This window comes from Gobio gobio (assembly GCF_949357685.1).
Source record: "Gobio gobio genome assembly, chromosome: 16".
NCBI lineage: Eukaryota > Metazoa > Chordata > Actinopteri > Cypriniformes > Gobionidae > Gobio > Gobio gobio.
The window spans coordinates 53,499,411-53,514,410 of NC_137109.1; the positions used below are offsets into that span (position 1 = coordinate 53,499,411).

Here is a 15,000-nt window from a genome sequence, read left to right on the forward strand (position 1 = left end):
GTTGATTAATCGGTTAATCTATTGATTGATTTGTCGGTTAATCGGTTAATCTATCGATTGATTTGTCGATTAACCACTTAATCTAGCGACTTATGTGTCGCTTGGTCGATTAATCTATTAGCTGATTTGTTGGCTAATCGGTTAGTTGATTAATCTACCATCTAATTTGTCGATTAATCGAGTAGCCTATCGTCTTATTTGTCGATTAATTGGTTGGTCTGCTGTCTAGTTTCTTGATTGATCAATTAATATATCGCCTGATTTGTCAGTTGGTTGATTAATCTACTGTCTAATTTGTCGATTAATCGATTAATATATCGAATGATTTGTTGGTTAATCGATTAGTCTATCAGGTGATTTGTCGATTAATTGATTAATCTATCACCTATTTTGTCGATTAATCGGTTAATCTATCGATTGATTTGTCGGTTAATCGATTAATCTATCGATTGATTTGTCGATTAGCCACTTTATCTAGCGCCTTATGTGTCGCTTGGTCGATTAATCTATTAGCTGATTTGTTGGTTAATCGGTTAGTTGATTAATCTACCATCTAATTTGTCGATTAATCGAGTAGCCTATAGACTTATTTGTCGATTAATTGGTTGGTCTGCTGTCTAGTTTGTTGATTGATCAATTAATCTATCGCCTGATTTGTCAGTTGGTTGATTAATCTACTGTCTAGTTTGTCGATTAATCGATTAGTATATCGACTGATTTGTTGGTTAATCGATTAGTCTATCAGGTGATTTGTCGATTAATTGATTAAACTATCACCTATTTTGTCGATTAATCGGTTAATCTATCGATTGATTTGTCGGTTAATCGATTAATCTATCGATTGATTTGCCGATTAACCACTTTATCTAGCGACTTATGTGTCGCTTGGTCGATTAATCTATTAGCTGATTTGTTGGCTAATCGGTTAGTTGATTAATCTACCATCTAATTTGTCAATTAATCGGGTAGCCTATCGACTTATTTGTCGATTAATTGGTTGGTCTGCTGTCTAGTTTGTTGATTGATCAATTAATCTATCGCCTGATTTGTCAGTTGGTTGATGAATCTACTGTCTAATTTGTCGATTAATCAATTAATATATCCACTGATTTGTTGGTTAATCGATTAGTCTATCGGGTGATTTGTCGATTAATTGATTAATCTATCACCTATTTTGTCGATTTGTCAATTAATCTATCTACTGATTTGTCGATTAGTCGATTTATCTGTCGGCTGATTTGTCACTTAGTTGATTAATCTACCACCTAATTTGTCGATTAATCGGTTAATCTATCGATTGATTTGTCGGTTAATCGATTAATCTATCGATTGATTTGTCGATTAACCACTTAGTCTAGCGACTTATGTGTCGCTTGGTCGATTAATCTATTAGCTGATTTGTTGGCTAATCGGTTAGTTGATTAATCTACCATCTAATTTGTCGATTAATCGAGTAGCCTATAGACTTATTTGTCGATTAATTGGTTGGTCTGCTGTCTAGTTTGTTGATTGATCAATTAATCTATCGCCTGATTTGTCAGTTGGTTGATGAATCTACTGTCTAATTTGTCGATTAATCAATTAATATATCGACTGATTTGTTGGTTAATCGATTAGTCTATCGGGTGATTTGTCGATTAATTGATTAATCTATCACCTATTTTGTCGATTTGTCAATTAATCTATCTACTGATTTGTCGATTAGTCGATTTATCTGTCGGCTGATTTGTCACTTAGTTGATTAATCTACCGCCTAATTTGCAGATTATCAATTAATCCATCGACTAATTCGTCGATTGGTTGATTAATCTGTTGACTAATTTGTCGATTAATCGATCGACTGATTTGTCAGTTAATCAATTAATCTATCGACTAATTTATCACAATAATTTTCAACAATTTTACTTAAAAACATTTAATTTAACTTGCACCGTTGGCCTTCAGTAGTGTACTATAAAAAAAGTATAAATGTAAACAAGCCCTATATGAATGTAACAAAGTAGTATTATTATTATTATTAAGAGTTCAAACCTCCTCAAAGTGACCTTGATGAGGAGTTATAATGGAGTTAAATGAGAGTTTAATGAGCTCAATTTCACCTTTCTCCGCTCCCACCTCGTCCCGGCGCTCCATCAGAAGAAATCTGGGACTCTCAGGCAGAAACGGCAGAACACACAGCTGCAGCAGGGCAGGAAACGCTAAGAAAGCAAACAGGAAGTTCCATCTGCTTTCCTGCAAAAACACAGCAGAGCAGAAGAGACATTCAGAGAGAGAGACAGGTGATATGACCAACGACTCCATGAGTTTAAAGAACAGGATATTCTTAAAAAGATTATACTAATGCATCTAAGGTTTACATGTGAGGATGTTTCAACTCTCACTCACTACTTTATTAGATACACCTTATTGAAAAAGCTGCTGGAAATATTCCTCAGAGATTCTGCTCCATATTGTTATGATTGCTCCAGATTTGTCGGCATGATGTGAATCTCCCCACATCCCAAAGCTGCTCTACTGGACTGAGATCTGTGACTGTGGAGACGTTTGAGTTTAGTGAACTCACGGTCAAGATCAACAGTTTGCGATGATCTGAGCTTTGTGACGTGTGTTATCAGAAGATGGTCCACTGTGGTCTTCGGTTCGGTTCGGTCCGGTTCAGACGAGTGCTTATTTGAGTTACTGTTGCCTTTCTATCTGCTGAATCAGTCTGGTCATTCTCCTCTAGTGATTCGGTTGATGACACAAGACTCAAAAGCCGAAGTAGCACGTTCGGCTAAAAAAGAACCAGCCAGATCAACCAGCTGTCGAAGTTTAGAGAGGATTACCGAGGACTCTAAAGTCACGATACTATACGCATCACGATACTAAAGTTATGATACTATACGCATCATGATACAAAAGTCACGATACTATACGCATCATGATACTAAAGTCACGATACGATACTCATCACGATACTAAAGTCAAGATCCGATACTCATCACGATACTAAAGTCAAGATACGATATGCATCACAATACTAAAGACACAATACGATCCGTATCACGAAACTAAAGACCCGATAAGATACACATAACGATACTAAAGACACAATACGCATCACGATACTAAAGACACAATACTATACGTATCACGATACTAAAGTCACGATACTATACGCATCACGATACTAAAGTCACGATACGATACTCATCACGATACTAAAGTCACGATACGATACTCATCACGATACTAAAGTCAAGATACGATATGCATCACAATACTAAACACACAATACGATCCGTATCACGAAACTAAAGACCCGATACGATACGCATAACGATACTAAAGACACAATACGCATCACGATACTAAAGACACGATACGATACACATAACAATACTAAAGACACAATACGCATCACGATACTAAAGACACGATACGATACACATAACGATACTAAAGTCACAATACGATACGTATCACGATACTAAAGTCACAATACGATACGTATCACGATACTAAAGTCACGATACGATACTCATCACGATACTAAAGTCAAGATACGATATGCATCACAATACTAAACACACAATACGATCCGTATCACGAAACTAAAGACCCGATACGATACGCATAACAATACTAAAGACACAATACGCATCACGATACTAAAGACACGATACGATACGCATCACGATACTAAAGACACAATACGATACGTATCACGATACTAAAGACACAATACGATATGCATCACGATACTAAAGTCACGATACGATACTCATCACGATACTAAAGTCAAGATACGATATGCATCACAATACTAAACACACAATACGATCCGTATCACGAAACTAAAGACCCGATACGATACGCATAACGATACTAAAGACACAATACGCATCACGATACTAAAGACACGATACGATACGCATCACGAGACTAAAGTCAAGATACGATATGCATCACAATACTAAAGACACAATACGATCCGTATCACGAAACTAAAGACCCGATACGATACACATAGCGATACTAAAGACACAATACGCATCACGATACTAAAGACACGATACGATACACATAACAATACTAAAGACACAATACGCATCACGATACTAAAGACACGATACGATACACATAACGATACTAAAGTCACAATACGATACGTATCACGATACTAAAGTCACGATACGATACTCATCACGATACTAAAGTCAAGATACGATATGCATCACAATACTAAACACACAATACGATCCGTATCACGAAACTAAAGACCCGATACGATACGCATAACAATACTAAAGACACAATACGCATCACGATACTAAAGACACGATACGATACGCATCACGATACTAAAGACACAATACGATACGTATCACGATACTAAAGACACAATACGATATGCATCACGATACTAAAGTCAAGATACGATATGCATCACAATACTAAACACACAATACGATCCGTATCACGAAACTAAAGACCCGATACGATACGCATAACGATACTAAAGACACAATACGCATCACGATACTAAAGACACGATACGATACGCATCACGAGACTAAAGACACAATACGATACGTATCACGATACAAAAGACACAATACGATATGCATCACGATACTACAGACACAATACGATACGCATCACGATAATAAAGACACGATACGCATCACGATACGATACGCATAACGATATTAAAGTCACAATATGATACGTATCACAATACTAAAGTCACGATACGATACGCATCACGATACTAAAGACACAATACGATACGCATCACGATACTAAAGTCACAATACGATATGTATCACGATACTAAACTCACGATACGATATGCATCACGATACTAAAGACACAATACGATACGCATCTCGATACTAAAGTCACGATACGATACGTATCAAGATACTAAAGTCACGATACGATACGTATCACGATACTAAAGTCACGATACGATACGTATCACGATACTAAAGTCACGGTACGATACGTATCACGATACTAAAGACACAATACAATATGCATCACGATACTAAAGACACGATACGATACGCATAACGATACTAAAGTCACGATACGATACGTATAACGATACTAAAGTCACGATACAATATGTATCACGATACTAAAGTCATGATACGATACTCATCACGATACTAAAGTCACGGTACGATACGTATCACGATACTAAAGTCATGATACGATACGTATCACGATACTAAAGTCACGGTACGATACGTATCACGATACTAAAGTCATGATACGATACGTATCACGATACTAAAGTCACGATACGATACTTATCACAATACTAAAGACACAATACGATATGCATCGCGATACGAAAGACACGATACGATACGCATAACGATACTAAAGTCACAATACGATATGCATCACAATACTAAAGACACAATACGATACGTATCACGATACTAAAGACACAATACGATATGCATCACCATACTAAAGACACAATACGATACGCATCACGATACTAAAGACACGATACGCATCACGATACGATACGCATAACGATATTAAAGTCACAATATGATACGCATCACAATACTAAAGTCACGATACGATACGCATCACGATACTAAAGACACAATATGATATGCATCACGATACTAAAGACACAATACGATACGCATCTCGATACTGAAGTCACGATACGATACATATCACGATACTAAAGTCACGATACGATACGTCTCACAATACTAAAGTCACGATAAGATACGCATCACGATACTAAAGACACAATACGATATGCTTCACGATACTAAAGACACAATACAATACGCATCACGATACTAAAGACACAATACGCATCACGACACTAAAGACACGATACGATATGCATAACCATACTAAAGTCACGATACAATACGTATCACGATACTAAAGTCACGATACAATACGTTTTACGATACTAAAGTCACGATACGATACACATCACGATACTAAAGTCACGATACGATACGTATCACAATACTAAAGTCACGGTACGATACGCATCACGATACTAAAGACACAATACCATACGTATCACGATACTAAAGACACAATACGATATGCATCACGATACTAAAGACACAATACGATACGCATCATGATACTAAAGTCACGATACGATACATATCACAATACTAAAATCCCGATACGATACGCAGCACGATACTTAAGTCACAATACGATATGTTATGACGATACTAAAGTCACGATATGATACGTATCACGATACTAAAGTCACGATACGATATGCATCACGATACTAAAGTCACGATACGATACGTATCACAATACTAAAGTCACGATACGATACGCATCACGATACTAAAGACACAATACCATACGTATCACGATACTAAAGACACAATACGATATGCATCACGATACTAAAGACACAATACGATACGCATCATGATACTAAAGTCACGATACGATACATATCACGATACTAAAATCCCGATACGATACGCAGCACGATACTTAAGTCACGATACGATATGTTATGACGATACTAAAGTCACAATACAATACGTATCATGATACTAAAGTCATGATACGATACGTATCACGATACTAAAGTCACGATACGATATGCATCACGATACTAAAGTCACGATACGATACGTATCACGATACTACAGTCACGATACGATACGTTTCACAATACTAAAGTCATGATACGATACATATCACTATACTAAAGTCACGATACGATAATCATCACGATACTAAAGTCACGATACGATACGTATAACGATACTAAAGTCCCGATACGATACGTATCAGGATACTAAAGTCACGATACAATACGTTTCACGATACTAAAGTCACGATACGATACGCAACACGATACTAAAGTCACGATACGATACGTATCACGATACTACAGTCACGATACGATACGTTTCACAATACTAAAGTCATGATACGATACATATCACGATACTAAAGTCACGATACGATAATCATCACGATACTAAAGTCACGATACGATACGTATAACGATACTAAAGTCCCGATACGATACGTATCAGGATACTAAAGTCACGATACAATACGTATCACGATACTAAAGTCATGATACGATACGCATCACGATACTAAAGTCACGATACGATACATATCACGATACTAAAGTCACGATACGATACGTTTCACGATACTAAAGTCACGATACGATACGTATCACGATACTAAAGTCACGATACGATACGTATCACGATACTAAAGTCATGATACGTTACGTATCACGATACTAAAGTCATGATACGTTACGTATCACGATACTAAAGTCACGATACGATACGTATCACGATATGAATCAATTTGGAATTTCAATTTCTTTTGAGCAGAGTTTAGTAACAGTAATATATGTTAATAACCAGTGTTACAACAGGTGTAATAACTGAAAAACTATTTTCATTAAAAAAAATTTTTTTTAATGAAATAAATAGTCACAACAAAGCTTAGAATGGCTCTTCCTTTTGCTTTTAAAGCCTCAATAACTTAAAATGACAATTATAGTAGGGCTGAGTATTGACACAAATGTCACAATTCGATAAGATCTACCAGATCATCTATAAGTAATTGTGTTGTTCCTTTTCGCCGTTATGCTTTTGGACGATCGCCTTTTGCTGTGAAAGTTACGACTCACTGGGATTCTTTGCCAGAGGATATAAAAGGGTGTAAATCTATTGGTCTTTTTAAAATTAAGTTAAAATATTTTTTTAAAATTGAATCAACTCTGTGGACATTGACATGGTTGCTGTTTAATTGTTTTGTTCTGATAGTATGTGTATGTTTTATTGTATATATGTATTGTGTATGTTACTTTAACCCTCAGCTGTTCTTCGTTTAGGGGTTTCTCTGGTCATCTTCCCGCTCATAAGTGACCGAACACCTAAAAATTAAACTTCCTCCACCCCAGTAAAACCAATGCAATTAATTTTTCTTCAATAATATTTTTTCTATTTTCTTTTGTATTTTGAGATGATTTGATGGTACTTATTAATATTTATGCAATAATTATGGTCTATTTTTGCCATTGAATTTTTTTTTAAATATATATATATATGGAGAGGCTTGTGAATTCACTAGGTCTCTTTTGAACACATTTAATGATTTTTTTTTAGATGGATATGAATATATATTTTTAAAAATCTCAAAGACTATTTATTATAAAGTTTTAGATTTTTTTGTTAAAAATTGGGATTTAAAGTATTAGTTTATGCATTATGAGTATAATAATAATAATGATGTATACAGTGTGTGCGTGTGTGTGTGTGTGGATGTGTCAATGTCACGCTCTTGATGACTTTTTTCAGCATTGTGGCCGATTTGTAGATTGTACACACAAATATTCGGTGTATTTTTGCCGATTTCCCATTCATTTCCTATGGTCGGTCATTTTTGACCGAAGATAATGAACGCTACAATTTTTTTAGGACCACTTAGCATGCTCGGATCATGACCTCAATTTTCTGTGTGTGTTTACATACCGAAAATTTAGCTAAATCCGATACAATACATGAAATTGAAACATTTATGTTGTACATGGTCCCTTTATAAATAAATAAATAAAGTAAACTAATGTCTCGCGGTTCTTAAATTGGCACCACTTGACGTCACGTGATGATTGGTTACATTCAAATCATGATGATATATCTTCGATATTCTGAGCACAGCCCTACTAATGTTTGCCTGAATCATAATCAAAGTACATTATAAATAATGTACATGGTGGTGTTTTCGAGTCAAGAAATCCCACTTTTAAAATGAGGCTTCCTCCTTCGTCCAGGCTTTCTGATGTGTGAATCCTGGTTCTTCGAAGACAGAGACTTGAAATAAGATCTTGATTAGTAGTAGTTTTAGTTTAATGCTTGTGGAAGAGAACCAGCCCTTCAGACAGACCATATTAAAGCGTGGTTTGATGATGGAGACGTCTTCAGGTCAGACAGTGGCAGACGGTCACAGGGGCCAAATCACCACAGGCTTTTGGACAATCATGAGGACGGACAAGAGCCGGATTCAGATCATGACCCGAACAGAACAGCTGCTCGATCCACATCAGGCAAAACAAGCTTTAAAATCAGCTAAAACTACTCAAATCAAGATATTATGAGGATGTACACCAATCATAACACTATGACCAGTAATCCTAATATTGTGTTGGTCCCCCTGACCCGTCTCTGATGGACTCCTCTAGACCCCTGAAGGTGTGCTGTGGGATCTGGCACAAAGATGTTAGCAGCAGATCCTTTAAGTCCTCCATGGATCGGACTTGTTTGTTCAGCTCATCCCACAGATGCTCGATTGGATTGAGATCTGGGGAATTTGGACTCAAACTCGTTGTTGTGCTCCTCAAACTGAGATGTTCTGTGTATTCTGAGCCCTTTCTATCAGAACCAGCATTAACTTCTGGAGCATTTTGAGCTCTCATGACCCTGTGGCCGGTTCTCCACTGGTCCTTCATGACCCTGTGGCCGGTTCTCCACTGGTCCTTCATGACCCTGTGGCCGGTTCTCCACTGGTCCTTCATGACCCTGTGGCCGGTTCTCCACTGGTCCTCCATGACCCTGTGGCCGGTTCTCCACTGGTCCTCCATGACCCTGTGGCCGGTTCTCCACTGGTCCTCCATGACCCTGTGGCCGGTTCTCCACTGGTCCTCCATGACCCTGTGGCCGGTTCTCCATTGGTCCTTCATGACCCTGTGGCCGGTTCTCCACTGGTCCTCCATGACCCTGTGGCCGGTTCTCCACTGGTCCTTCATGACCCTGTGGCCGGTTCTCCACTGGTCCTCCATGACCCTGTGGCCGGTTCTCCACTGGTCCTCCATGACCCTGTGGCCGGTTCTCCACTGGTCCTCCATGACCCTGTGGCCGGTTCTCCACTGGTCCTCCATGACCCTGTGGCCGGTTCTCCACTGGTCCTCCATGACCCTGTGGCCGGTTCTCCATTGGTCCTTCATGACCCTGTGGCCGGTTCTCCACTGGTCCTCCATGACCCTGTGGCCGGTTCTCCACTGGTCCTTCATGACCCTGTGGCCGGTTCTCCACTGGTCCTCCATGACCCTGTGGCCGGTTCTCCACTGGTCCTTCATGACCCTGTGGCCGGTTCTCCATTGGTCCTTCATGACCCTGTGGCCGGTTCTCCACTGGTCCTCCATGACCCTGTGGCCGGTTCTCCACTGGTCCTTCATGACCCTGTGGCCGGTTCTCCACTGGTCCTTCATGACCCTGTGGCCGGTTCTCCACTGGTCCTCCATGACCCTGTGGCCGGTTCTCCACTGGTCCTTCATGACCCTGTGGCCGGTTCTCCACTGGTCCTTCATGACCCTGTGGCCGGTTCTCCACTGGTCCTTCATGACCCTGTGGCTGGTTCTCCACTGGTCCTCCATGACCCTGTGGCCGGTTCTCCACTGGTCCTTCATGACCCTGTGGCTGGTTCTCCACTGGTCCTTCATGACCCTGTGGCTGGTTCTCCACTGGTCCTTCATGACCCTGTGGCCGGTTCTCCACTGGTCCTCCATGACCCTGTGGCCGGTTCTCCACTGGTCCTCCATGACCCTGTGGCCGGTTCTCCACTGGTCCTCCATGACCCTGTGGCCGGTTCTCCACTGGTCCTCCATGACCCTGTGGCTGGTTCTCCACTGGTCCTTCATGACCCTGTGGCCGGTTCTCCACTGGTCCTTCATGACCCTGTGGCCGGTTCTCCACTGGTCCTTCATGAACCTGTGGCTGGTTCTCCACTGGTCCTCCATGACCCTGTGGCCGGTTCTCCACTGGTCCTTCATGACCCTGTGGCTGGTTCTCCACTGGTCCTTCATGACCCTGTGGCTGGTTCTCCACTGGTCCTTCATGACCCTGTGGCCGGTTCTCCACTGGTCCTCCATGACCCTGTGGCCGGTTCTCCACTGGTCCTCCATGACCCTGTGGCCGGTTCTCCACTGGTCCTCCATGACCCTGTGGCCGGTTCTCCAAGGGTCCTCCATGACCCTGTGGCCGGTTCTCCACTGGTCCTCCATGACCCTGTGGCCGGTTCTCCACTGGTCCTTCATGACCCTGTGGCCGGTTCTCCACTGGTCCTCCATGACCCTGTGGCCGGTTCTCCACTGGCCCTTCATGACCCTGTGGCCGGTTCTCCACTGTTCCTTCATGAGCCTGTGGCCGGTTCTCCACTGTTCCTTCATGACCCTGTGGCCGGTTCTCCACTGGTCCTTCATGACCCTGTGGCTGGTTCTCCACTGGTCCTTCATGACCCTGTGGCTGGTTCTCCACTGGTCCTTCATGACCCTGTGGCCGGTTCTCCACTGGTCCTCCATGACCCTGTGGCCGGTTCTCCACTGGTCCTCCATGACCCTGTGGCCGGTTCTCCACTGGTCCTCCATGACCCTGTGGCCGGTTCTCCACTGGTCCTCCATGACCCTGTGGCCGGTTCTCCACTGTTCCTTCATGAGCCTGTGGCCGGTTCTCCACTGTTCCTTCATGACCCTGTGGCCGGTTCTCCACTGGTCCTTCATGACCCTGTGGCTGGTTCTCCACTGGTCCTTCATGACCCTGTGGCTGGTTCTCCACTGGTCCTTCATGACCCTGTGGCCGGTTCTCCACTGGTCCTCCATGACCCTGTGGCCGGTTCTCCACTGGTCCTCCATGACCCTGTGGCCGGTTCTCCACTGGTCCTCCATGACCCTGTGGCCGGTTCTCCACTGGTCCTCCATGACCCTGTGGCTGGTTCTCCACTGGTCCTTCATGACCCTGTGGCCGGTTCTCCACTGGTCCTTCATGACCCTGTGGCCGGTTCTCCACTGGTCCTTCATGAACCTGTGGCTGGTTCTCCACTGGTCCTCCATGACCCTGTGGCCGGTTCTCCACTGGTCCTTCATGACCCTGTGGCTGGTTCTCCACTGGTCCTTCATGACCCTGTGGCTGGTTCTCCACTGGTCCTTCATGACCCTGTGGCCGGTTCTCCACTGGTCCTCCATGACCCTGTGGCCGGTTCTCCACTGGTCCTCCATGACCCTGTGGCCGGTTCTCCACTGGTCCTCCATGACCCTGTGGCCGGTTCTCCAAGGGTCCTCCATGACCCTGTGGCCGGTTCTCCACTGGTCCTCCATGACCCTGTGGCCGGTTCTCCACTGGTCCTTCATGACCCTGTGGCCGGTTCTCCACTGGTCCTCCATGACCCTGTGGCCGGTTCTCCACTGGCCCTTCATGACCCTGTGGCCGGTTCTCCACTGTTCCTTCATGAGCCTGTGGCCGGTTCTCCACTGTTCCTTCATGACCCTGTGGCCGGTTCTCCACTGGTCCTTCATGACCCTGTGGCCGGTTCTCCACTGGTCCTTCATGACCCTGTGGCCGGTTCTCCACTGGTCCTTCATGACCCTGTGGCCGGTTCTCCACTGGTCCTCCATGACCCTGTGGCCGATTCTCCACTGTTCCTTAATGACCCTGTGGCCGGTTCTCCACTGGTCCTCCATGACCCTGTGGCCGGTTCTCCACTGTTCCTCCATGACCCTGTGGCCGGTTCTCCACTGTTCCTCCATGACCCTGTGGCCGGTTCTCCACTGGTCCTCCATGACCCTGTGGCCGGTTCTCCACTGGTCCTCCATGACCCTGTGGCCGGTTCTCCACTGGTCCTTCATGACCCTGTGGCCGGTTCTCCACTGGTCCTCCATGACCCTGTGGCCGGTTCTCCACTGGTCCTTCATGACCCTGTGGCCGATTCTCCACTGTTCCTTAATGACCCTGTGGCCGGTTCTCCACTGTTCCTCCATGACCCTGTGGCCGGTTCTCCACTGTTCCTCCATGACCCTGTGGCCGGTTATCCACTGGTCCTTCATGACCCTGTGGCCGGTTCTCCACTGGTCCTTCATGACCCTGTGGCCGATTCTCCACTGTTCCTTAATGACCCTGTGGCCTGTTCTCCACTGGTCCTCCATGACCCTGTGGCCGGTTCTCCACTGTTCCTCCATGACCCTGTGGCCGGTTCTCCACTGTTCCTCCATGACCCTGTGGCCGGTTCTCCACTGTTCCTCCATGACCCTGTGGCCGGTTCTCCACTGGTCCTTCATGACCCTGTGGCCGGTTCTCCACTGGTCCTCCATGACCCTGTGGCCGGTTCTCCACTGGCCCTTCATGACCCTGTGGCCGGTTCTCCACTGTTCCTTCATGAGCCTGTGGCCGGTTCTCCACTGTTCCTTCATGACCCTGTGGCCGGTTCTCCACTGGTCCTTCATGACCCTGTGGCCGGTTCTCCACTGGTCCTTCATGACCCTGTGGCCGGTTCTCCACTGGTCCTTCATGACCCTGTGGCCGGTTCTCCACTGGTCCTCCATGACCCTGTGGCCGATTCTCCACTGTTCCTTAATGACCCTGTGGCCGGTTCTCCACTGGTCCTCCATGACCCTGTGGCCGGTTCTCCACTGTTCCTCCATGACCCTGTGGCCGGTTCTCCACTGTTCCTCCATGATCCTGTGGCCGGTTCTCCACTGTTCCTCCATGACCCTGTGGCCGGTTCTCCACTGTTCCTCCATGACCCTGTGGCCGGTTCTCCACTGGTCCTCCATGACCCTGTGGCCGGTTCTCCACTGGTCCTTCATGACCCTGTGGCCGGTTCTCCACTGGTCCTCCATGACCCTGTGGCCGGTTCTCCACTGGTCCTTCATGACCCTGTGGCCGATTCTCCACTGTTCCTTAATGACCCTGTGGCCTGTTCTCCACTGGTCCTCCATGACCCTGTGGCCGGTTCTCCACTGTTCCTCCATGACCCTGTGGCCGGTTCTCCACTGTTCCTCCATGACCCTGTGGCCGGTTCTCCACTGTTCCTCCATGACCCTGTGGCCGGTTCTCCACTGGTCCTTCATGACCCTGTGGCCGGTTCTCCTCTGGTCCTTAATGACCCTGTGGCCGGTTCTCCACTGGTCCTTCATGACCCTGTAGCCGGTTCTCCTCTGGTCCTTAATGACCCTGTGGCCGGTTCTCCACTGTTCCTTCATGACCCTGTGGCCGGTTCTCCACTGTTCCTTCATGACCCTGTGACCTGTTCTCCACTGGTCCTTAATGACCCTGTGGCCGGTTCTCCACTGTTCCTTAATGACCCTGTGGCCGGTTCTCCACTGTTCCTTCATGACCCTGTGGCCGGTTCTCCACTGGTCCTTCATGACCCTGTGACCTGTTCTCCACTGGTCCTTAATGACCCTGTGGCCGGTTCTCCACTGTTCCTTCATGACCCTGTGGCCGGTTCTCCACTGTTCCTTCATGACCCTGTGGCCGGTTCTCCACTGGTCCTTCATGACCCTGTGGCCGGTTCTCCACTGGTCCTCCATGACCCTGTGACCTGTTCTCCACTGGTCCTCAATGACCCTGTGGCCGGTTCTCCACTGTTCCTTCATGACCCTGTGGCCGGTTTTCCACTGTTCCTTCATGACCCTGTGGCCGGTTCTCCACTGGTCCTTCATGACCCTGTGGCCGGTTCTCCACTGGTCCTTCATGACCCTGTGGCCGGTTCTCCACTGGTCCTTCATGACCCTGTGGCCGGTTCTCCACTGGTCCTTCATGACCCTGTGGCCGGTTCTCCACTGGTCCTTAATGACCCTGTGGCCGGTTCTCCACTGGTCCTTCATGACCCTGTGGCCGGTTCTCCAGTGGTCCTTCATGACCCTGTGGCCGGTTCTCCACTGGTCCTTCATGACCCTGTGGCCGGTTCTCCAGTGGTCCTTCATGACCCTGTGGCCGGTTCTCCACTGTTCCTTCATGACCCTGTGGCCGGTTCTCCACTGGTCCTTCATGACCCTGTGGCCGGTTCTCCACTGGTCCTTCATGACCCTGTGGCCGGTTCTCCACTGGTCCTCCATGACCCTGTGGCCGGTTCTCCACTGGTCCTCCATGACCCTGTGGCCGGTTCTCCACTGGTCCTTCATGACCCTGTGGCCGGTTCTCCACTGGTCCTCCATGACCCTGTGGCCGGTTCTCCACTGGTCCTCCA

The 15,000-nt window shown here is 45.2% G+C and overlaps 1 protein-coding gene across 1 annotated transcript in view; it reads right to left on the reverse strand.

The window, feature by feature from the left end:
* Positions 1–15,000, reverse strand: part of slc2a9l2 (solute carrier family 2 member 9, like 2) — a 43,203-nt gene that overhangs the window by 25,089 nt on the left and 3,114 nt on the right. The window contains exon 3 of the mRNA XM_079839028.1: positions 2,100–2,232. Within this exon, the coding sequence (XP_079695154.1) occupies positions 2,100–2,232 (133 nt within the window). The remainder of the gene's footprint in view (positions 1–2,099; positions 2,233–15,000) is intronic.